Source organism: Salvelinus namaycush, chromosome 19 (genome assembly GCF_016432855.1).
Source record: "Salvelinus namaycush isolate Seneca chromosome 19, SaNama_1.0, whole genome shotgun sequence".
Lineage (NCBI taxonomy): Eukaryota > Metazoa > Chordata > Actinopteri > Salmoniformes > Salmonidae > Salvelinus > Salvelinus namaycush.
Window position 1 is genome coordinate 31,117,406 of NC_052325.1, and position 22,640 is coordinate 31,140,045.

Below are 22,640 nucleotides of genomic sequence, written 5' to 3' on the forward strand. Positions count from 1 at the left end.
AACAATACCGTAGCGCCGCAGATCTTTGGTTGTCCCGGGATAGCCTGCCTCTTTTGGCAGGTGAGTAGAGCCGTTCGTGACGGGTTGTCGACAACGAAGTTGTCGTCCCTCTCCTGATGCGCACCGCATGTTTGTGGGGAACCTGGTGACAAATCACTCGTAGACGACCTGATTCTGGGTCAGGGTTTAGTACATAGCAGAGCAGCTCACTCGCTGCGATCTATTGAAAGTCAACCCTTGGTCCAAGCTTTTGTCGGGGACGGAAGACGTCTTCCTCCACCATCCTCCTTCTTTACTTACGGGTTACCAGGTGGACACAGATGGGCCAGAGGCCAGACACAGAGTGTGATAGAGCCCAGGCAGGCGGGTAGAAGGCGTAAAACATTGACATGGGGCTCTGGATAGGTAGGGGGCTAGGTGGTGGTCGCCCATCTGCCCGGGTCGTCCTCTAGTGGGACTGTGTGTCAGGTTTGGACTCACTGTGGAAGTCAAAGGGTCACCAGGTGCACAAGGAAGCCTCCATCAAGGCGGGAGGCTCTCAGAGTCCGAGCAGGGGCGGCCGGACACGGGGGCCGTGGAGGTTGGAGTTGGGACTTGAATTATAATTTTTTTATTTAACCTTTTTAACTAGGCAAGTCAGTTAAGAACAAATTCTTATTTACAATGACGGCCTACCCCGGCCAAACCCAGACGGCGCTGGGCCAATTGTGCGCCGCCCAATCACAGCCGGATGTGATGCAGCCTGGATTCGAACCAGGTACTGCAGTGACGCCTCTTGCACTGAGATGCAGTGTCTTAGACCGATGCGCCCCTCGGGAGCCCCACTCAGAGACTAAAAAAGCGGGCGGGTCACCAGGTGCACAGAGCCTGTTTCAGGTTACCAGGTGCACATGGTTCCTGACAGTGGAAATATAGACATCTTAGTGTGGTTGCCCCGGTTCGCCTGGTGGGCAAGGTTATGGAGATGGCTGAGCCCTGGCCAGGACGTGGTGATGAGTGATGCGCAGTGAGAGGGGTGTTGACTGGGTAGGGAGAGTAGGTGTGGAGACCTGGAGGCCTGTAGTTCCAGGGAGTAAGCTATACACTCTCAGGCCCAGGGAGAGGGTAGGCAGGCAGTCAGGGAGTGTAGGCCTAGAGGCCTGGAGTCAGAGATCATCAGGTCAATGGGGGCCTGCCTAGAGGTCAGGAAGGCCCCAGGGAGAAGGCCCAAGTGAATTGGTGTGTGAGTGACACTGTCCTTCAGGGGAACAGAGCAGGCAATTAATGTAAAATCGTGTGAGATGAAAAAGGACAAACAAAAGGGCGTGCCATGTATAAGGCTAGTCAGTGGATATTCTGAAAGTAGTTTGAGGCTTGTAGGTCACATGACCAGGGAACTATTGAAATGTAAAACGTTTAAAAATTCATGTAAAACCGCATGAGATGAAAATGGACAAACTAAAGGGTGTGCAATATAGAAGGGTGGTCAGTGGACATTCTGAACCTTGTTTGAGTCCAGTAGGTCACATGACCAAGGAGCTATTGAAATTAGAAAGTTGACAAAATGTATGTAAAAACGTGTGAGATGAAAATGGACAAACCAAGTGGTGTGCAATGTACAAGGGTAGTCAGTCGACATTCTGAACCTTGTTTGAGTCCAGTAGGTCACATGACCAAGGAGCTATTGAAATGAGAAACATTGAAAATTAATATAAAATCACGTGAGATGAAAATGGACAAACTAAAGGTTGTGCTACATATAAGGCTCTCAGTGGATATTGTGACAGCAGTTTGAGGGTTGTAGGTCACATGACCAGCGAGCTATTATAAATTCAAAACAATGAAAAACATAGAAAAATGTATGTAAAGTCACCTGAGATGAAAATGGGCAAACTAAAGGGTGTGCAATATATAAGGCTAGTGACTGGATGTTCTGAAAGTAGTTTGAGGTTTGTAGGTCATAAGACTAAAGAGCTATTGAAATTTGAATCTTTATTTTTTTTTCTTGTAAAATCTCATGAGATGCAAATGGACAAACAGAAGGGTGTCCAGTGTGTACACTGAGTGTACATTATGAACCTTGTTTGAGGTGTGTGGGTCACATGACCAAGGCGCTATTGAATTTCAAAAATTTAAATAAATAATTTAAAATAGTGTGAAGTGTAAACCGACAAAAAAAAGTGTGTGAAATGTGTGTCTATGCCATCAGATTAGCTAGAACCAGTTTGAAAGTTTTAGGAGTAATGGTTAAAGAGCTATTGAAATTTGATTTGTCACTATGTTGACGGTCCCTAACTACTGTTGGTGGACTTAAGGAAAACTAAAGGCAAATATCTTACCTCGGTCACATGTGACCAAATGTTTTCAACATCTGAAGAGGACATCGATGACCTATTAATTGTATTCACTTATGTTACATCTCTCCTCTGTTTACTTACACTCTATTATTCCAACAGCATTTTATTTATTAGTTGGTCCTGACCATTTTCTTAGAGCAAGGACAGCGTTGGGAAAGCGTTCCTCTCTGCTTCAGACACCACCGAGGAGGACATCAGTTATGTTGATATTTAGCTAATTATTTCCCCCAAAAGATCAGTAGCACACATGCCCATATTCCTTACTTTATCCCATGATGAATGAATGAAAGGCGCACGCTTGAATTCACTATATGTACCTGTATATTATGTGTTGTTGTCGTGGATGACATTGTAATGACTAGCCGGCAATGATTGGTTTGAATTGTTCATTTCTAAGCAGTGATTGGAACAGCTACACAAGCAGCAGCAAGCAAGAGGTGCACACCTGCTTGAACTTGGACTGCAGTTATCCAAAAACTAAAAGCAGAGTTAAAGGCCCAGTGCAGTCAAAAGTACTTTTTTTTCTTTGTTTGGTGTCATATTGTACAATAGCTGATGAAACTAACACTGTAAAAGTGTGGGAAAAATGTAGCAATGTTATTCCTGATAGTTGCTGGTTGAAAATATAATCTATACAGGGCCTTCTAATCAGCAGGTTTGCAAGGGCAGGAGTTGTGGGAAATTGGTTAATAGACCAAAAATAAAGAGTTGCAAACCTCTGCCAACAGCTAGTTTTCAGGTTCCCCCTCCCACTGGCCTGGGAGGGCATATACCCACCCACTGGGGAGCCAGGCCCAGCCAATCAGAATGAGTTTGCCCCACAAAATGGTTTTATTATAGACGGAAATACTCCTCAGGTTTATCAGCTGTCCGGGTGGCTGGTCTCAGACGATCCTGCAAGTGAAGAAACCGGATGTGGAGGTCCTGGGCTGGCGTGTTACAGTTGTGTGGCCGGTTGGACGTACTGCCAAATTCTCTAAAATTATGTTTTGAGGCGGCATATGGTAGAGAAGTGAACATTAAATTCTGGCAACAGCTCTGGTAGACATTCCTCTAGTCGGCATGCCAATTGCACACTCCTTCAAAACTTGAGACATCTGTGGCATTGTGTTTAGAGTGGCCTTTTATTGTGCCCAGCACAAGGTGCACCTGTGTAATGATGCTGTTTAATCAGCTTCTTGATAATCCATCCACCTGACAGGTGTGGCATATCTTGGCAAAGGACAAATGCTCAATAACAGGGATGTAAACCAATTTGTGCACAAAATTTGAGACACACACTTTTTGTGGGAATGGAACATATCTTTACATGTTGCATTTATATTTTTGTTCAGTATACATTGAGATCATTATGGATGCACGCAATATTATTTGTATTTGTTAAATGGCAGCCAAGCATCAATCATCATGTCACCAGAATAAAACTCAATATTTATTGGAAAGGAGAATCAAGCTCATCACCTCGCACATTCACCACCCTGTGAAGTTCATAATTTATTTAGTAGCCTAATAAACTGCATGCTTTCCCGAGTTGTAGTGGGAGGACCAAAAAATATATCACGTGACTCCAAGTTTCGTGACGCCATTTCTCGCATAATTAATTTTACAGACACAAAATGTCAAGCAAACAAGTTGTCTGTAGGCATTTATACAATTTTAAGAGCAATTCATGTTTCCATCAGCCCAGTCGTGACTTTCTTTCATGCGTCAGGTCATCAATGCACACTTTTTTTTTTTAAGTGCACTAAAATTACTAAAAGTTAACTGATAAACACTGACAGCCCTATAAATTATGTATAACGTTACTGACTGCTGGGTTATATTGCAATTGTGGGTTATCGGTGAGAATGCATAATGAACGCCAGAAAGCGAGGGTCTCGTTTTGATATTTATTCATACAGAAAAGTCAGCGAGGAAGGTTTGATGGAGTTTGGGTAATGAAGGTTTAGGGTTTGGTGGTTAAGGGGTTTTGAATGGGCTTTAGGAGGGTTGTGGTCTGTGAAACAGAACAAGAGGGAAAAGGACATAAATACCATAATGTGATGGATAAATAAATAGGGATAAATACAGATAACATAAGCACGGGGTGTAAAGTACTTAAGTAAAAAATACTACTTAGTTTTTGGGGGTATCTATACTTTACTATTTATATTTTTTACAACTTTACTTGACTACATTCCTAAAGAAAGTTATGTACTTTTTACTCCATACATTTTCCTTGACACCCAAAAGTACTCGTTATATTTTTAATGCTTAGCAGGACAGGAAAATGGTCTAATGCACACACTTATCAAGAACATCGCTGGTCATCCCTACTGCCTCTGATCTGGCGGACTCACAAAACACATGCTTCGTTTGTAAAGGATGTCTAAGTGTTGGAGCGTGCCCCTGGCTATCCGTAAAGAGAAAATAAAATGTGATCTGGTTTGCTTAATATAAGGAATTTGAAATTGTTTATACTTGTACTTTTGATACTTAAGTATATTTAAAACCAAATACTTGTAGACTTTTACTCAAGTAGAATTTTACTCTGCGACTTTCACTTCAGTCATTTTCTATAGTATCTTTACTTTTACTCAAGTATGACAACTGGGTACTTTTTCCACCACTGCCTGAGCATGACAGACAGGGAAGTTGCAGATGACCAAAGTTGGAGGGTAGATGGACTTAATGCATAAACTTAATGTTGGGGCATGTCATGGATTAACATTTTTAGCACCGGTCTAAATTGCATGTCTGCCGTGTACGTAAAAACTCAGGTGTCGGAAGCTGGGACTGTCTTTCCCACGTCTCCCGAATGTAAATCAAGCATTAGCCTAATTGTCCTTGGACTGACAAATCATGGCAACCAACAAAGCATTATTGAATGCAGGAACAGTCAGGTCTCCAGGCTAGCAGCAGTCCAAGAGATTTAAAGTCAAAATGAGAAAAGTCATCCAGGCTAGATGAATGTATACACATTCGTGAGTCCATATGCCACTCACTATATGGATGTTAGTCAGTAAGTTCTATGAGGCGCTGTTAGAGCCATCAATAACATTCATCAGCACAGATGGACTGAGTTTATGGGCAGTGTCTTAGCCAATCCCAGAAGACTAGGAGTGGGACAGGCACTTCAGATTGGACTTTCCAGTGTGTGTGTTGCTGCTCTGTGTCTGTCTCCTGTGTTCTGAGCGGGGGGAGTCAGGCTGTGCTGTTTCGGCAGATGAGGGCGGCTGTGGTGTGCCTGTTCTGTTGCTGGCACCCCCCTCCTCTGCCTCCTCCTCTCGCTGTTGCACGGAGGACAGGTACTGCTCCAGCAGACTGTAGTCCTGACTGTTCCCCCCACCACAAGGAGCCAGGGACCCCCCCACGACCAGCAGCCGCACAGTCTCCAGAGAGTCGCCCGTCCCACAGCTCAGGAAAGTGTCTTCCTGCCCCACCTGCAGTTCATCTGTTGACTGGAACCCCGAGTCTGGGAAGGAGAGGACTGTACAGGCCGAGTTTGCAGTGCTGGAGGCCAGAGGTAGGGGGAGTGGAAGAGCTGGGGGACAAAGCCCGGAGGTCAGGGCTGGAGCAAGAGATGACCCGGCCTGAGTCACGCTGGCCAGCTGCCCCTCTACAGAACGCTGCCACTGCTGCATGGACTGAAGCTGCAGAGAGATGGGGAGAAGGAGTGAGAAAGGGTGTGTGTATGTGCATCTACATTTGATGCATGAGCTTGTTTATCACTGACCTGCCTCCATAGAAACCTCACAGCCTCCTCCTGTACCAGTCTCTGCAACCTCTCCTCTTCATGCTGCTGCCTCACTCTGTACACACAAACAACAAAGTATTCTTTGGAAGAATTTGACATATTTGCCTGATATGTGACCTTCAACAGAAAGAGCTAGATACCTTCATCCTTCAGACCTATCTGGCTGTGCCATCAGAAGTGTTGAAAGAGCTAGCTAGTTACAGTTGAAGTCAAAAGTTTACATACACTTAGGTTGGAGTCATTAAAACTCGTTTTTCAACCACTCCACAAATTTCTTGTTAACAAACTATAGTTTTGACAAGTCGGTTAAGACATCTACTTTGTGCATGACAAGTAATCCTTCCAACAATTGTTTACAGACAGATTATTTCACTTATAATTCACTATCACAATTCCAGTGGGTCAAAAGTTTACATACACTAAGTTGACTGTGCCTTTAAACAGTTTGGAAAATTCCCAAAGAGGATGTCATAGCTTTAGAAGCTTCTGATAGGCTAATTGACATCATTTGAGTCAATTGGAGGTGTACCTGTGGATGTATTGCAAGGCCTACCTTCAAAAGCAGTGCCTCTTTGCTTGACATCATGGTCAAATCTAAAGAAATCAGCCAAGACCTCAGAAAAATAATTGTTTAAAAAATGTAGTCTGGTTCATCCTTGGGAGCAATTTTCAAACGCCTGAAGGTAGCACGTTCATCTGTACAAACAATAGTACGCAAGTATAAACACCATGGGACCACGCAGCCATCATACCGCTCAGGAAGGAGACGAGTTCTGTCTCCTAGAGATGAACGTACTTTGGTGCGAAAGTGCAAATCAATCCCAGAACAGCAAAGGACCTTGTGAAGATGCTGGAGGAAACAGGTACAAAAGTATCTATATCCAGAGTAAAACGAGTCCTATATAGACATAACCTGAAAGGCCGCTCAGCAAGGAAGAAGCCACTGCTCCAAAACCGCCATAAAAAAGCCAGACTACGGTTTGCAACTGCACATGGGGACAAAGATTGTACTTTTTGGAGAAATGTCCTCTGGTCTGATGAAACAAAAATAGAACTGTTTGGCCATAATGACCATCAGTATGTTTGGAGGCAAAATGGGGAGGCTTACAAGCCGAAGAACACCATCCCAGCCGTGAAGCACGGGGGTGGCAGCATCATGTTGTGGGTGTGCTTTGCTGCAGGAGGGACTGGTGCACTTCACAATATAGATGGCATCATGAGGGGAAATGATGTAGATATATTGAAGCAACATCTCTAGACAGTCAGGAAGTCAAAACTTGGTCGCAAATGGGTCTTCCAAATGGACAATGACCCCAAGCATACTTCCAAAGTTGTGGCAAAATGGCTTAAGGACAACAAAGTCAAGGTATTGGAGTGGCCATCACAAAGCCCTGACCTCAATCCTATAGAAAATTTGTGGGCAGAACTGAAAAACCGTGTGCGAGTGTAACGGATGTGAAATGGCTAGCTAGTTAGCGGGTACGCGCTACTAGCGTTTCAATCAGTTACGTCACTTGCTCTGAAACCTAGAAGCGTCGTTACCCATCGCTCCACAAAAGCCGCGGCCTTTGTGGAGCGATGGGTAACGATGCTTCGTGGGCGACCAATGTAACAGTATAACTTTAAACCGTCCCCTCGCCCCGACACGGGCGCGAACCAGGGACCCTCTGCACACATCAACAACTGACACCCACGAAGCGTCGTTACCCATAAAAAAGTTCCGTAAATCAGTTACGTCACTTGCTCTGAAACCTACAAGTAGTGTTGCCCCTTGCTCTGCAAGGGCCGCGGCTTTTGTGGAGCGATGGGTAACGACGCTTCTAGGTTTCAGAGCAAGTGACGTAACTGATTGAAACGCTAGTAGCGCGTACCCGCTAACTAGCTAGCCATTTCACATCCGTTACACGAGCAAGGAGGTCTACAAACCTGACTCAGTTTCACCAGCTCTGTCAGGAGGAATGGGCCAAAATGCACCCAACTTATTGTGGGAAGCTTATGGAAGGCTACCTGAAACGTTTGACCCAAGTTAAAAAAAATGTAAGGCAATGCTACCAAATACTAATTGAGTGTATGTAAACTTCTGACCCACTGGGAATGTGATGAAAGAAATAAAATCTGATATAAATCATTCTCTCTACTATTATTCTGACATTTCACATTCTTCAAATGAAGTGGTGATCCTAACTGACCTAACACAGGGAATTTTACTAGGATTAAATGTCAGGAATTGTGAAAAACTGAGTTTAAATGTATTTGGCAAAGGTGTATGTAAACTTCCGACTTCAACTGTACATAAAAAATGTCACTCTGTTGCAGGAGAACAAGGCTTCCAACATTCCAATGGCTATAGCTATATTCTGGAGCATGGCCAAAGACAACGCTTTGTGCACTCCTTACAAAAGGCTAAATGTCTGCTATTTTTTATGGGAATTGAAGTTTTGTATGGAGATATTCTTGCCAGTTTCTTATCTAGCTCACCACCAAGTCTATAAACAAATGTGCGACCATGCCTTTTAGGCAACACCATCCAGACATAGCAATGAACCATGCCTTTTAGGCAACACCATCCAGACATAGCAATGAACCATGCCTTTTAGGCAACACCATCCAGACATAGCAATGAACCATGCCTTTTAGGCAACACCATCCAGACATAGCAATGAACCATGCCTTTTAGGCAACACCATCCAGACATAGTAATGAACCATGCCTTTTAGGCAACACCACCCAGACATAGCAATGAACCATGCCTTTTAGGCAACACCATCCAGACATAGTAATGAACCATGCCTTTTAGGCAACACCATCCAGACATAGCAATGAACCATGCCTTTTAGGCAACACCATCCAGACATAGCAATGAACCATGCCTTTTAGGCAACACCACCCAGACATAGTAATGAACCATGCCTTTTAGGCAACACCATCCAGACATAGCAATGAACCATGCCTTTTAGGCAACACCATCCAGACATAGTAATGAACCATGCCTTTTAGGCAACACCATCCAGACATAGCAATGAACCATGCCTTTTAGGCAACACCATCCAGACATAGCAATGAACCATGCCTTTTAGGCAACACCACCCAGACATAGTAATGAACCATGCCTTTTAGGCAACACCATCCAGACATAGCAATGAACCATGCCTTTTAGGCAACACCATCCAGACATAGCAATGAACCATGCCTTTTAGGCAACACCATCCAGACATAGTAATGAACCATGCCTTTTAGGCAACACCACCCAGACATAGCAATGAACCATGCCTTTTAGGCAACACCATCCAGACATAGTAATGAACCATGCCTTTTAGGCAACACCATCCAGACATAGCAATGAACCATGCCTTTTAGGCAACACCATCCAGACATAGCAATGAACCATGCCTTTTAGGCAACACCACCCAGACATAGTAATGAACCATGCCTTTTAGGCAACACCATCCAGACATAGCAATGAACCATGCCTTTTAGGCAACACCATCCAGACATAGTAATGAACCATGCCTTTTAGGCAACACCATCCAGACATAGCAATGAACCATGCCTTTTAGGCAACACCATCCAGACATAGCAATGAACCATGCCTTTTAGGCAACACCATCCAGACATAGCAATGAACCATGCCTTTTAGGCAACACCACCCAGACATAGTAATGAACCATGCCTTTTAGGCAACACCATCCAGACATAGCAATGAACCATGCCTTTTAGGCAACACCATCCAGACATAGTAATGAACCATGCCTTTTAGGCAACACCATCCAGACATAGCAATGAACCATGCCTTTTAGGCAACACCATCCAGACATAGCAATGAACCATGCCTTTTAGGCAACACCATCCAGACATAGCAATGAACCATGCCTTTTAGGCAACACCATCCAGACATAGCAATGAACCATGCCTTTTAGGCAACACCATCCAGACATAGCAATGAACCATGCCTTTTAGGCAACACCATCCATAGTAATGAACCATGCCTTTTAGGCAACACCATCCAGACATAGGAATGAACCATGCACATATGACATTGGTAATACCTCATGCACAATCACAACTTGTCTGGTTGTGTTCAAGCCCAGTGCCAACAGACATGATCCAACTAATTGAGGGCTTGATAACTAGTAGCAGTTTATATTTTATTCTGTGAGCTTTGAGATTTGTTTTGTAATTAAAATCATTTTACAAATGTAATACATTATCATTATTACTAGTGGCCTGATTGAAACTGGTGAAGTCTGCACACTTTGTGGACCAGGACTGGAGAACAGTGTCTACACTCCAATTCTCTACCCTTCTCCTTAAGTGTGCACTCGTACACTGCCCCTCATGAATTTGAAAGGAATGGACTGGTGAGAGGGATATGGTGAAAACTCCCATCAGGCATTTACGCAGCAATCCAATGCTTTTTAATGCATGAGGGGGAGTGAATGAGAGCACCCTTCTGGAAAAGAGTAGAGAATAGGAACGCAGCCCTTGGATTTCTTGGGGTCTGTTCCGTACCTCTCAAACTCTCCAGAAAGGAAGACTATGTGATCCTGCATCCTGCGCAGGCGGATCTCACACCGCACCTCTTTGGCCAGCGGGTGGCAGCGCCGAGTCCACATTCCCCTCCACCATGCCTGGATCCTGACGGCTGCCCTGTCCGCCTCACAGCGGCCCAGCCTATCACATCTCACCACTGCTTTATCTTCCTGCTTAGACCCCGCCCTCACCTCTACAGCATTGCAGTTTGAGTATGCTCCCTGGAACGGAGCGCTGTCATTGGTCTGTGATTGGTCATCTCCCATCATAGGTAGACCGGCAGTTGAGGTTAAGGTACAGGTGAGGTGGCTGTCACCTGACACCCTTTCTCTCTCCATCTTTCTCTCCTTCTGGCTCTCACTCCCTCTCCCCAAGGGTGCCTGTTGGGTCTTTTCGGGATGAATGGGGTGTTCGGGCACCAGCGAGTCGTGATCAAACGTCTCCGTCTCATCCTCACTGTCAGAGCGGGGGGATTCAGAGGTGACTAGGAGGAAGGTGGACTCTGAGGAGAGCAGGCTGCCGTTGAGTTTGTACTCATCTGTCTGGCTCTGGACGTCCTCCGGATAGAGGCGCTCCTCCACACCCCTGAGGCCAAGGAGAGGAGGTGCGGCCTGGGAGGGGTCGCAGCTTAGCCAGGTGTTCACTTGCACCGTCGCCAGCTCTGAACACATGCACACACAAAGAAGAGAGGAAGAGATTCGATTTACACACCAGACACACACGGATTGATGGGAGTTACAGAATTGAGAGAAACACAAACACAGGTAAAGTTCATGTCCTCTACCTGTCGGTCTGGTTGATGGAGCAGTCACAGGCGTCGTGGCTCTGTCTTCCTCTATTAGAGGCACATGGCGGGGGCTTTGAGTCTCCACATCCAGTTGGGTGGGGTGGGGAGGGCTGGGGAAGCCCCCCTGGGTCTGCTGCAGGAGCTGCCTCTGGTGGAACCTGTATATATACACACACACGTCCCCTGGTTAACTAATCTGATACAAAGGAGAGAGTAATTAAACAGTCATTTCAATGATTGTGCAAGCTGTCTCATCTGCTTCATATTTCTCATCTGGTTAAAAGATACCTTGCGGTACCTTGAAGTTAAATGACCAAAACTAAGCAGAAAAGCCACAGATGGATCCAGTTTAATGTCAAATGGATTCTAACAATGGGTAGGATTTATATTTGGCACTTTTTCCATGTGATCACAGGGAGGAGAACACATCCACTACCTGTGTGATAGTTTGAACAGCTGTTGGCATCACAGTCCAGTTGTGAATGCATTCTCCTACCTCTGCTTGCTGAGGATCTTCTCCAGCTTGGCATCCTCCGCGGTCTCCAGGGCTGGCGTGGAGGTCAAAGGGCACACTGTGGCCAAGTACTGGACCAGCTGCACATGCTGACCTGGCCGGTATGATCGACCTTTGCCCTGGCTGTACAGCCACTCTGCCTTCAACCTGAGATCAGACGTTAGAGACATTAATCACCAGCAATAAGAGTGATCATCACACAACACTTCGATAGTATAACTGGATAATACGACCCAGCAACTTTACAGTCACAAGTCCATTTCCCTACCAAGGGATTGACATTATGGTTTGAAAGGCTCAGGAGTATTTTTTGATTGCCCAAAGATTATGATCACGTGCATGAAAATTTTAAAGTAGCTATTTGCACCTACAAACGGGAGGAACCAGAAAGACCAGACTACTGGAATTCTTTGCATTTTGGTTATTATCTCAGAGCAGGCTCAACTTGCGCAACTGCTCAAGTCACTTCCTCGGGCAATAGGGAAACCCTTAATCTCAATCCCTGCCTACCCCCCTTACCATGCCTAGCTGGCATTTGTAACTTCAATGGAGTTCTGGAACTAGTCTCACCCTTCTTTCTGAGACACCACATATCCATCTAGGATCTTGAGATTCAGACACCAGCTCATGATGTACGGCCGGTAGTCGTATCGAGGCAACGAGGGGGTTACCATGACGCAGGGGTTAGTCATAATGGAGAGCTGTTCCAGGTCATGGAGGGGTGCCAGGTAGGAGACCTGTGGGAGGCAGAGAGAGAGAGAGAGAGAGAGAGAGAGAGAGAGAGAGAGAGAAAGAGACAAGCAAGTGAGAGAGAACTAGGAGAGATTGTTGTAAAAGCAGAGCAGGTGAGAGTGCAAAGGAACAAAAAGGAAGGGTCTTTACCTCATTGAGGTCTCTAATTTCATTCTCTGCCAGGGAGAGGATGGACAGATGGATGGGCAAATGAGCGGGAACGGTCTGCAGCGTCGTAATGCTATTTCCATGGAGGAGAAGGGTCTGCAAGAGAAATGGCAGCCAGTCAATCAACACCACAACCAATCACTTAAAACCCAGCCTACTTACTGCTCCAGAATTCTATCTGAATCCCCATAACATGAGGCAAGACCTGTTCTCACCTTTAAGGCTAACAGCTTGGTAACATCACCAATGTTGGAGATGTTGTTATCAGACAGGTCCAAGTGTTGGAGAGCCACACAATTGTTGAGCTGCTCAATGACCTGAGAGAAAAGTGGACATCCAGATTGCATGATCAGGAGACAAAATGTACACAAATATAGAGGGAGTACCTTGTCCACTTTTTTCACCTCACCTTGATGTTGTTGCCTGCCATGTTGAGCCACTCCAGGTGTGGCAGGTCTCTCAGCCCTTCAATATAGCCAATACTGTTATTGGGCAGGTTCAGAACTCTCAGCTCGGTCAGACGACACACACCCATCATTCGCACCAGGCGGTTTCCAACAACAGATAACTGTTAACAAAACAATATAGAGGGAACTAATCCAACCCAATGTGGTACATTGCAAGTTTGCAACAACATATAGAAGTAGTAAATGCCCATTTTACAAATTAGATAAGGAATTCAACCATGTTCAACAGTTAAATTGAACATATTCCATCAAATGTGCCTTGGTGGATATGCAAATTTAGTCACACAATCAATCATGTAACAGTACCCAGTAAGAGGGAGTGTACGAAAGGCTGTGATGTATTTGTAGTTAATCATATCAGTAATGTTAGTTCATCATATCAGAGCTCTAGCTCCGCTCACCGGTGAAGTGAAGTGGAGCAGAGCATGCTGCTCAATCTTCAGCTCAGAGAAGAAGATCAGCTCGAGAGAAAGTTCCAGCCATCCATGTTTTTTCCCACCAGTTAGCTTTCATTGTGTTAGCCAAGACCAGTGTGTGTCCTTGTTGATATTCCACACACACTTTGGTTGAATAAAGTTGACAGACCACTAAGTGCCTTAGCCAATCCATACTACATACACTGTGCAGTGCTGTTCCGTGCCTGTGCATCTTCAGCATTATTAAACCCCCTCAACTGGAATCCTACCTGTCTATCATCTGTGCCCTTACCAGCACACAGGAGCGAACACATAAAGTAAAACCTAACCTAAAGAATATACAGTCCACCAAGACCTCACTTACAAAGAGCCTACCTGTTGGAGGCCTTGGCTCCTCTCCAAATGGTCTAGTTTCATGATGTGGTTCCGGTCCAGAATGAGCGTGTGTGTTTCATCAGAGCAGGTGAAACTGGGCTCCAGCTTCTGCAGACCCTGGGCTGACAAGTCCACCACAGGACCTGAAGGGGAAACCGGGAGAACCATAAACATGGGAGTGGATGGATGTATAATCTATTATGCACATGTTGATAGTATCACCATGAACATGAACGATGCATAGAAACAATATCAGCCTCTCAACGGCAACTAGGGAGGCAAGCTTATACATCTACTATGCACATGGACACTGCTTTAAGCATGATACAGACAGGGAGCCAACTGAAACATGCAAGCAGTCTTGGAGAACTTCTGTTGATCACTATTATGCAGTTTATCCATACTGGGTCTACTATAGTCTGAGGGATGATGATTCATTCACATTCACTCTGCTGATTGAGTAGATGATAAAGCAGTGGGATTGGAGACATGATGGTTGTGAATATCCAGCATGATATTGGGAGTCTTGTTCAGACAATGAAAATATTTTTTCACATATCCAACTGAAACTGCTCAACTGAAAACACTAATCAATTAGGCCATTGTGATCTGTTGGCTCTACATTAGTCCTTCAGTCCTGTAAGCATGACTATGGACTATGAGATGACCACATTCGCTGGAATGAGGACAGGATGGGTAGCTACAGACAGTAAGTAGCTCCAGCTAGTTAGCTAGCTAACGTAGGATAAAGCCAATCATTTGAAAGAAACGTTATAGCTATGTTCGCTAAATCGTTGACCTGCAAAGTCGAACATCACACAAGGGAGCTGTCATGCACTCACCAGTTGTGTCAAATGTTACATCTGATATTCCCATTCTGCGAAGAATATACGATAATGCACAAAATTCGCTAGCCTGGTTCCCAGCGCACAACTGTCTTGTCAGTCAGTACAACAGAAAAAACGATGAAGAATTTACCGGAATATGTAGTAAAAAAAAAAATCCGTTCGCCATAAAGGACCACTATGCTTGGTTTCAAAAAGACTACAAATAGGCTTTACCGCAGCGCGCCACTGTTGTCGATTCTCTGGGGGAAATAGACTTCAATAGATGTACAGCTGATAGCAATTCCAATATGAAAGTACAGAAATCAAGATGCTATTTTCAAAGTGTATACTGATCAAATATCTCTTCAACTTTAAAATACCTTCATTTTGTTCAGTTTTGGATTGGTTCCTTTCTATCAAGGCCATACTTCAAGGGCGAGAGAAACTAACAAATGGCTTTTCTTTTTGTTTTTGATAGTCCAAGATTCTCCACTAACGAAAAGTATGTGATACACTTGATTATAATTCTTGCTAAATATCACATCCATAAAATGAAATTTCTAAGGAAAAAAACATGGTATTAAATATTTTTTTAAGTTAATTACTTTGACACATTAAATTGCATGTTCTGTAAGAATAAGAAGTTACTGAAATCAATTGAAACTCTTAATTAAGCTTTTATAAGTGGTAAAAAATATATAAATAATGAAATGAAGAAATCTTACCTGTAACTTCGTTTCCGTTTCCGACATCTTTCTTTCCGGTTTTGTGTCCCCCCTCAACCATCATGAAGTGAGTTTACGGAATAATATCTATTGCCATCAAAGCTTTAAAATAACCGTTTTAGTGCTAAAAATGCGCTATTATACAGAATTACACGTTTATCTTCTAATGGTTCATATTATTCCGCTACAGGGTCGAGCTGTGCAGTTTCAGTGGGTACAAAATATACCCCGGCCATGGTGTCCGATACGCCAGAATAGATGGGAAGGTACGGCACCCTAGGTCTACTCTTTTCCTTCCTCTAATGCCACTTAGTTAAGTTTGTTTTATCATGGTTGATTGCAATAAGCCGTGGCTGACATTCTATTGAAATTGTTACAGTAGAACTGTTCATGTAGTGTTTACTTGGTTCTTGGCCTGGCACTTAGACAGACGCTGCTATGCATTGTATTAATTTTTGTGACAAGGAGTAAAACTACGACCGGAAGTGACTTTTCGTAGTAGGTTGAGTGCATTTTAGGTAACCGTTTTCCTAACGTTAACTTAATTCTCATAACCTTCTACAGTAATTCTCATAACTTACTACGAAAAAGTCACTTCTGGTCGTAGCTGTATACCACCTAGTCAAAACCTTTCTCCACAGCAGTTATAACAATATTACAACTAGACATGGGCATGTCAACATGCCAAATAACGGTCAAATATCTCACTCATGTATAGTTTGCGCCCCCACCCAGGTTTTCCAGTTCCTGAATGCTAAGTGTGAGTCTGCCTTCCTGGCCAAGAGGAACCCCAGACAGATCAACTGGACTGTGCTGTACAGGCGCAAGCACAAGAAGGGCCAGTCTGTAAGTACCTCGTGTGCATAATTTCCCCTCAAATGCTGACAAGCAGTGGCTACTGTGAGTGTTTACCTTGTGATTCAGTTATACAACCTAAGTTTTGACAAGGTGTGTTTTGGTGTACCTTTGTTTTTGGCTGCGGGTGGGACGGTGTGCGTGGTTGCCATCTGCATTATGTGCTGTTGCCAGGCTGTGTCCTACAGCTTGGACGGCAGTGCTCACTCCACATACCTGCGGCCGTAGAACAACTGGAGATCATAGTACTGGCTCTGTGATGTCTCTGACTCCTTACCACTGGCCAGCCTCCATACTCTCCTACAAACCTTATATGTGAGAAAGATGTTAGGGGTTTGCAGTAATGCAGTACACCTGCGTGGTTGTTACTGTTCCTTTGGCACAAAACTAGAGTGTTAATGAGCATTCTTATTGGACTAGTTCAGCTACATGAGTGCTACTTCAAATACAATGTTTTCTCCCTGTGTTGTGCCTGCTAATAACCTAACACTACCAAACTGCCCATACTTGATCCTGAATGTGGCCATGCTGTTTCCTGTCCCAACAGGAAGAGGTGACAAAGAAGCGCACACGCCGTGCCGTGAAGTTCCAGAGGGCCATCACCGGCGCCTCCCTGGCTGAGATCATGGCCAAGAGGAACCAGAAGCCTGAGGTCCGCAAGGCCCAGCGTGAGCAGGCCATCAGGTGAGGACCTCACCAAAACCATGCTTTACCAGAAACTTGGCTTTAGATGTAAAATGTCAATAGCTGGCATATTGGTGCCAAAGAAAGTGAATTGTCTACTGCTGTAGTGAACTGTTGTATAGTGTTTAACAATTTAGTGTTGTCAGAGTTGGCTCTGAAGAACATATAGCTAGCTAGCTGTTCACACTGTGACACTGACTTTCCTGTGGTACTGCAGTTATTGTATTTTTAAAATTCAACAGTGAATTGTCAGTCTTGGTTTTTTAGCCATGTTAACGCATATGCAATAATGACGTTTTATTACTCTAGTCAGTCGATGTGTTATTTCTGCAGTCTGTGGACTCCTGTCTTGTTGTTTTTTTGGATGTGTGGCATTGGCCTAATTTCTATCATTCTTTTGTCACTAGAGCTGCCAAGGAGGCCAAGAAGGCAAAGCAGACAACCAAGAAACCCTCTGCTGCCGGTGCTAAGGTAAGATTAATATAGCCATGTGTGAATCTGATTGGTCAGAAAGTAAAACATTTATGACCTGCGTTTATAAAACACAGCAATGTTTTAATGTGGAAATCTACATTTTCACACAGATAAAGGTAGACTCACAAAGTAATAATTGTCCGTTTTGGGCTGACTTCAGCAAGCGAGCATGTAGCAACATGCTCCACAGTATCCTTAGCAGTTGTCATTCAGCTATCATTTTGCAGGAGAGTGAAGGGACCACTCACAATTGCATCCTCTTGGATCGGTCTGCAATATCTTTGGTTTACATTGCTGCTTTTAGTCACCTCAGCCTCTGGCAGAAATGTCTCACATGGTTTATTTATGCTTGGAATTTGAATGGCACCAAGTGGTTTATCAAGAGCTGTAAAGAAAAAAACTAGCACTGTGGTAAGGTAATTAGATTCCTATTGGAGAGTCCAAAGGTGTGTTAGTTACATCCCTTTCATATAGACCGAAATCTCGCTATTTTTACCATGCCTGCATTTTTATACCCACTTTTTTTGTCTAAAAGCAATAGGGGGTAGAGAGATATCGGTCAGGTCGATTTATTTTTGGCAGATATTAGCCTTGCCTAGTGTGTCGGCTCTTGAGTGTCGGCTTTTCCCCTTAATAGCAAGTGTACTTGCCTCGTGTGAAACTCCTGCAAGCTGGCGCCACTCATTATTAGTTAGCCTGCTCTCGAGGAACCTCTGAGCTCCTTGTTAGCTTGCTGCATATAAATGTAGCACACTAATAATGCCACACGGAATGTAGAAATTAATTTACTGTTACTGCAAAACAATGTCCGTACGTACAGGCTGCAGGGCTTTATAAGGCAACATACTGGTAGCTTGCTAGCTAAACACCATTCATAGAGCTAGCTGTGAAGATAACGTCAGGTCACTACCCTAGAACTTTATTTGTGATAGCTAATATGCAATCAATAATGCAAAATATGCTCATTTCAAAGATGATTGTCACCAAATGTTGGCGAAATCACTTGTCTTACCATTACCATAATGCCTGGTTACTTGACACAAGTGGCTTCGAGAGACAGTGCACATTTTTTATTTAAAAAATGGGCTATTTCTATAAAAATGTTGATCAGTAGGTCTCATGGTCCCAAAGGGAAACATATTTTGTCATCTGTAGTCCCATAAACTAATGAAATCAGCCAAAAATTTGCTCAGTAACTCAATGCATTCACAAAGTCCTATTGAATATGAATTCACCTGTATTGTGAGTTGGTCTATGCCAAAATTATTACTGTTTATTAAAAGTCAAATTGATTGTATGGTTGTGTAATTGATTTAATGCATACATAGCGGTTTTGGAAAATGTCTCATCAAAATGTTAAAATGTAATTATATTTATTATCAGCATACAATAGCGTCCTTGACCCCCAACATCGACATTAGCACTTAAAAACCCATGTTATTGTCTAGTAGGGAGTAAAAAACAAGGTACATTAAAAGCCACCTAAAGACCTAATGATTCCTGCATTTTCAGACCCTGTAACCAAAATTAGTTTAGTTTATTTGGATCCCCATTAGCTGTTGCTGCATCTACATTAAAGCAAAACATAATAGACTACAAAAGAAAATAAATAGAATAAACAATTACATAATATTAAAATCCAAAACCAACTACACTGCTCAAGACCATATGCTGGTGCGGTTGGCCCTGGGTTCCTCCTAATGCAAGACAATGCTAGACCTCATGTGGCTGGAGTGTGTCAGCAGTTCCTGCAAGAGGAAGGCATTGATGCTATGGACTGGCCCGCCGGTTCCCCAGACCTGAATCCAATTGAGCACATCTGGGACATCATGTCTCGCTCCATCCACCAACGCCACGTTGCACCACAGACTGTCCAGGAGTTGGCGGATGCTTTAGTCCAGGTCTGGGAGGAGATCCCTCAGCCTCATCAGGAGCATGCCCAGGCGTTGTAGGGAGGTCATACAGGCACGTGGAGGCCACACACTACTGAGCCTCATTTTGACTTGTTTTAAGGACATTACATCAAAGTTGGATCAGCCTGTAGTGTGGCTTTCCACTTTAATTTTGAGTGTGACTCCAAATCCAGACCTCCATGGGTTGATACATTTGATTTCCATTGATAATTTTTGTGTGATTTTGTTGTCAGCACATTCAACTATGTAAAGAAAAAAGTATTTAATAAGAATATTTCATTCATTCAGATCTAGGATGTGTTATTTTAGTGTTCCCTTTATTTTTTTGAGCAGTGTATATAATACCTGTAACCAAATTACAGATATCGGGTCTAAATGTTTCTGCTTTTTCAGATAAATTCGTTGACACTTCCATTGTTTAATAAATTTGAAGTGCAAATAGCCCGCACGGTTTAACACCACCCCTCCCAATTTGCCAGTAACCCACTATATATAAAAGGGTGTACCTGCAAAAAGTGATAAAGGGGCTGTTTGAAAGGGGGTCATCAACATTACCTTATAGTTTTTACAGATAATAAATATACCACATCTGTTTTAAAAGGGTTATTAGTACTTTGTCTAATCTGTACTTTGTCTCCCTCTGTAGGCCCCTGCCAAGGCTGCACCCAAACCCAAGGTGGCAAAGCAAATGAAGGTCAATGCGCCTCGCGTTGGTGGCAAACGCTAAAGCTTTTGGCTTTGTTGATTGTGAATAAACATTCTTAGTAATCGAAGGTGTTTGGTGTTTGTCAGTGCTTTTGTTTTCTGGATTTGTGTAATTGACAATTGTCTGACCTGATTTGGTCATGCACCCTGAACTGTCCTTCCTTACTAGTGGTCAACAGTCTGGTTAGTTGGTCATAGGACTCCAATCTTTCACCTGGTACAACCAGAAGATGTGCCTCCCCTTGGATTCTGGTTTCTTCCTCCTAGGGATTTTCCCCTTGCCACTGCTTCTACTTGCTCTTTAAGGGTCTAGGATGGGTTACTGTAAAGCATTCAGTGACTTGAATAAAAATGTAGTGTGTGCATACGAAGGTGGACCAATCAATGGGGACTACATAAAGATCATGTCAAACCAGTAATTTATTCAGAGGCATGGCCATTTCTGTTTGTTCCACCCTTGTGCCAAGTTGCACTATCCAAACCTCAATAGTCAATGCCAAGATGGGTCAAAAGCATGTTTTGAAATCTGAGCCTGCATACTCAAGCAATCACCTATTTTAACAATCATATACTATCGGCGCAAGAATAACACTGCTGCAGAATATGCCAAGATTGAATTCAAATAGTTAATACAAGAGCATACCATTACAAATATACTTACGTTCATGTTAAATTATTACAGGTTGTGTGCATTATGGACAATGTAGTTTGCCAGTTATTGCTTAGTCTATCAGAGGATAACTATTTCCAACGTGTAGGATTGATAAAATGTGTTCTCGTCTACACTAGTTACATTTAACACATTATGCATCTCCCAATTACTGAGAACTAACCAATAGGAGACAAGGACCTTGACTACAGGGCCAATACAAACAGTGCCTATAGAAAGTCGACACCCCCACATTTTGTTACAAAGTGGGCTTGAAATGGCCTTAATTGTAATTTTGTCATTGATCTACACAATACTCATGTCAAAGTGAAAAGCAAATTCTACACTTTTTATTAAATAAAACAAATGTAGTTGTTGCACAAGTATTCACCCCCTCCCCCTTGACTTTTAAAGCACAGATTCAACTAAAGACCAGGGAGCTTTTTGAAACCCTCAAAGGGCAGTGATTGGTAGTTGGGTAACAAATCAGACATTTGAATATATCTTTAAGCATGGTTGCAGTAAGTTAATTGGGCTGTGGATGATGTCCTCCTGAACTGAGCTGCAGGACAGGAAGGAAACTGCTTAGGGAAGCCATTGGTGATTTTAAAAAGGCTGGATGGAGTTCAATGGCTGTGATGGGAGAACTGAGGATGGATCAACATTGTAGTGACTCCACAATTACCCTAACAGCAAAAATACAAATATTCTTAAACATGCATATGTATGCAACAAGGCATTCAAGTAATACTGAAGAAAAAAAACTGCAAAGGAATAGACTTTGGCCTAAATGCAAAGCCTTACGTTTGTGGCAAATCCAACATCACTGAGTAACTGCCTCATTATGAAGCATGTTGGTGGCTGCATCGTGGTATGGGTATGCTTGACAGCAAAGACACGTTTTTCAGGATGAAAACAAACAGGATGAGCTAAGCACAGGCAAAACCGGTTTGCTTTACACCAGACACTGGGAGAGAAATCCATCTTTCAGCAGGACAATAACCTACAACACAAAGCCAAATCTACACTGGGAGAAGAATCCACCATTCAGCAGGACAATAACCTACAACACAAAGCCAAATCTACACTGGGAGAAGAATCCACCATTCAGCAGGACAATAACCTACAACACAAAGCCAAATCTACACTAGAGTTGCTTACCAAAAAGGTAGTGAATGTCAGTTTTGACTTAAATCTGCTTATATCTATGGCAAGACTTGAACATTGCTGTCTAGCTATGATCTCCAACACCTTGACAGAGCTTGAAGAATTTTGAAAAAGAATAATGGGCAAATACACAATCCAGGTGTGTAAAGGTCTTAGAGACTTACCCAAGAAGACTCACAGCTGTAATCACTGCCAAAGGTGATTCTAACATGTATTGACTCAGGGATGAATACTTATCTAATCAAGGTATGTTTTATTTTTCATTCATCTTTAATTGTATGAATTTTTCTTCCACTGTGACATTAGATTGTGTTGATCATTGTCAAAAAATGACAATTCAATCCATTTGAATCCTATGTTTTAACACAAAATGTGAAGAAATCCTAGGGGGATGTAGACTTTCTATATGCATTGTATCCCTAAAGTTTTCCTTATTGACTCCAGGTACCACACTAGATTCAGCCCCATGGACCGTGACACCTAACATTACCCAACGATCAGGGAAAGAAAGCTGGTGATTTCATGTTTCTATTGGCAATAGGCAGGGTGCCAATTACAGTAGATCTACAGTTAAAAGCTA

The 22,640-nt window shown here is 43.3% G+C and overlaps 2 protein-coding genes and 1 non-coding gene across 3 annotated transcripts; 2 read left to right on the top strand and 1 right to left on the bottom strand.

Moving 5' to 3' along the window:
* Window positions 1-4,878: 4,878 nt before the first annotated feature.
* LOC120063803 (centrosomal protein of 97 kDa-like) lies at window positions 4,879-14,388 on the bottom strand. The gene is made up of 10 exons (XM_039014107.1): window positions 14,062-14,388; window positions 13,213-13,371; window positions 13,019-13,120; window positions 12,786-12,899; window positions 12,474-12,640; window positions 11,886-12,050; window positions 11,387-11,547; window positions 10,582-11,263; window positions 6,052-6,127; window positions 4,879-5,968 (listed from the first exon to the last, which is right to left on the bottom strand). Exons 1-10 carry the CDS (start codon window positions 14,233-14,235, stop codon window positions 5,432-5,434), a joined length of 2,337 nt encoding a protein of 778 aa, XP_038870035.1. The 5' UTR covers window positions 14,236-14,388; the 3' UTR covers window positions 4,879-5,431.
* A 1,241-nt stretch (window positions 14,389-15,629) lies between these two features.
* On the top strand, window positions 15,630-20,316 carry LOC120064324 (60S ribosomal protein L24). The gene is made up of 6 exons (XM_039014817.1): window positions 15,630-15,680; window positions 15,804-15,879; window positions 16,349-16,459; window positions 17,016-17,152; window positions 17,560-17,623; window positions 20,186-20,316. The coding sequence occupies exons 1-6, from the start codon at window positions 15,676-15,678 to the stop codon at window positions 20,264-20,266; spliced, it is 474 nt and encodes a 157-aa protein (XP_038870745.1). The 5' UTR covers window positions 15,630-15,675; the 3' UTR covers window positions 20,267-20,316.
* LOC120064540 lies at window positions 16,596-16,776 on the top strand. Its single transcript, XR_005478611.1, has one exon. It is a non-coding gene; the product is annotated as a small nucleolar RNA SNORA23 (small nucleolar RNA).
* Window positions 20,317-22,640: the final 2,324 nt, after the last annotated feature.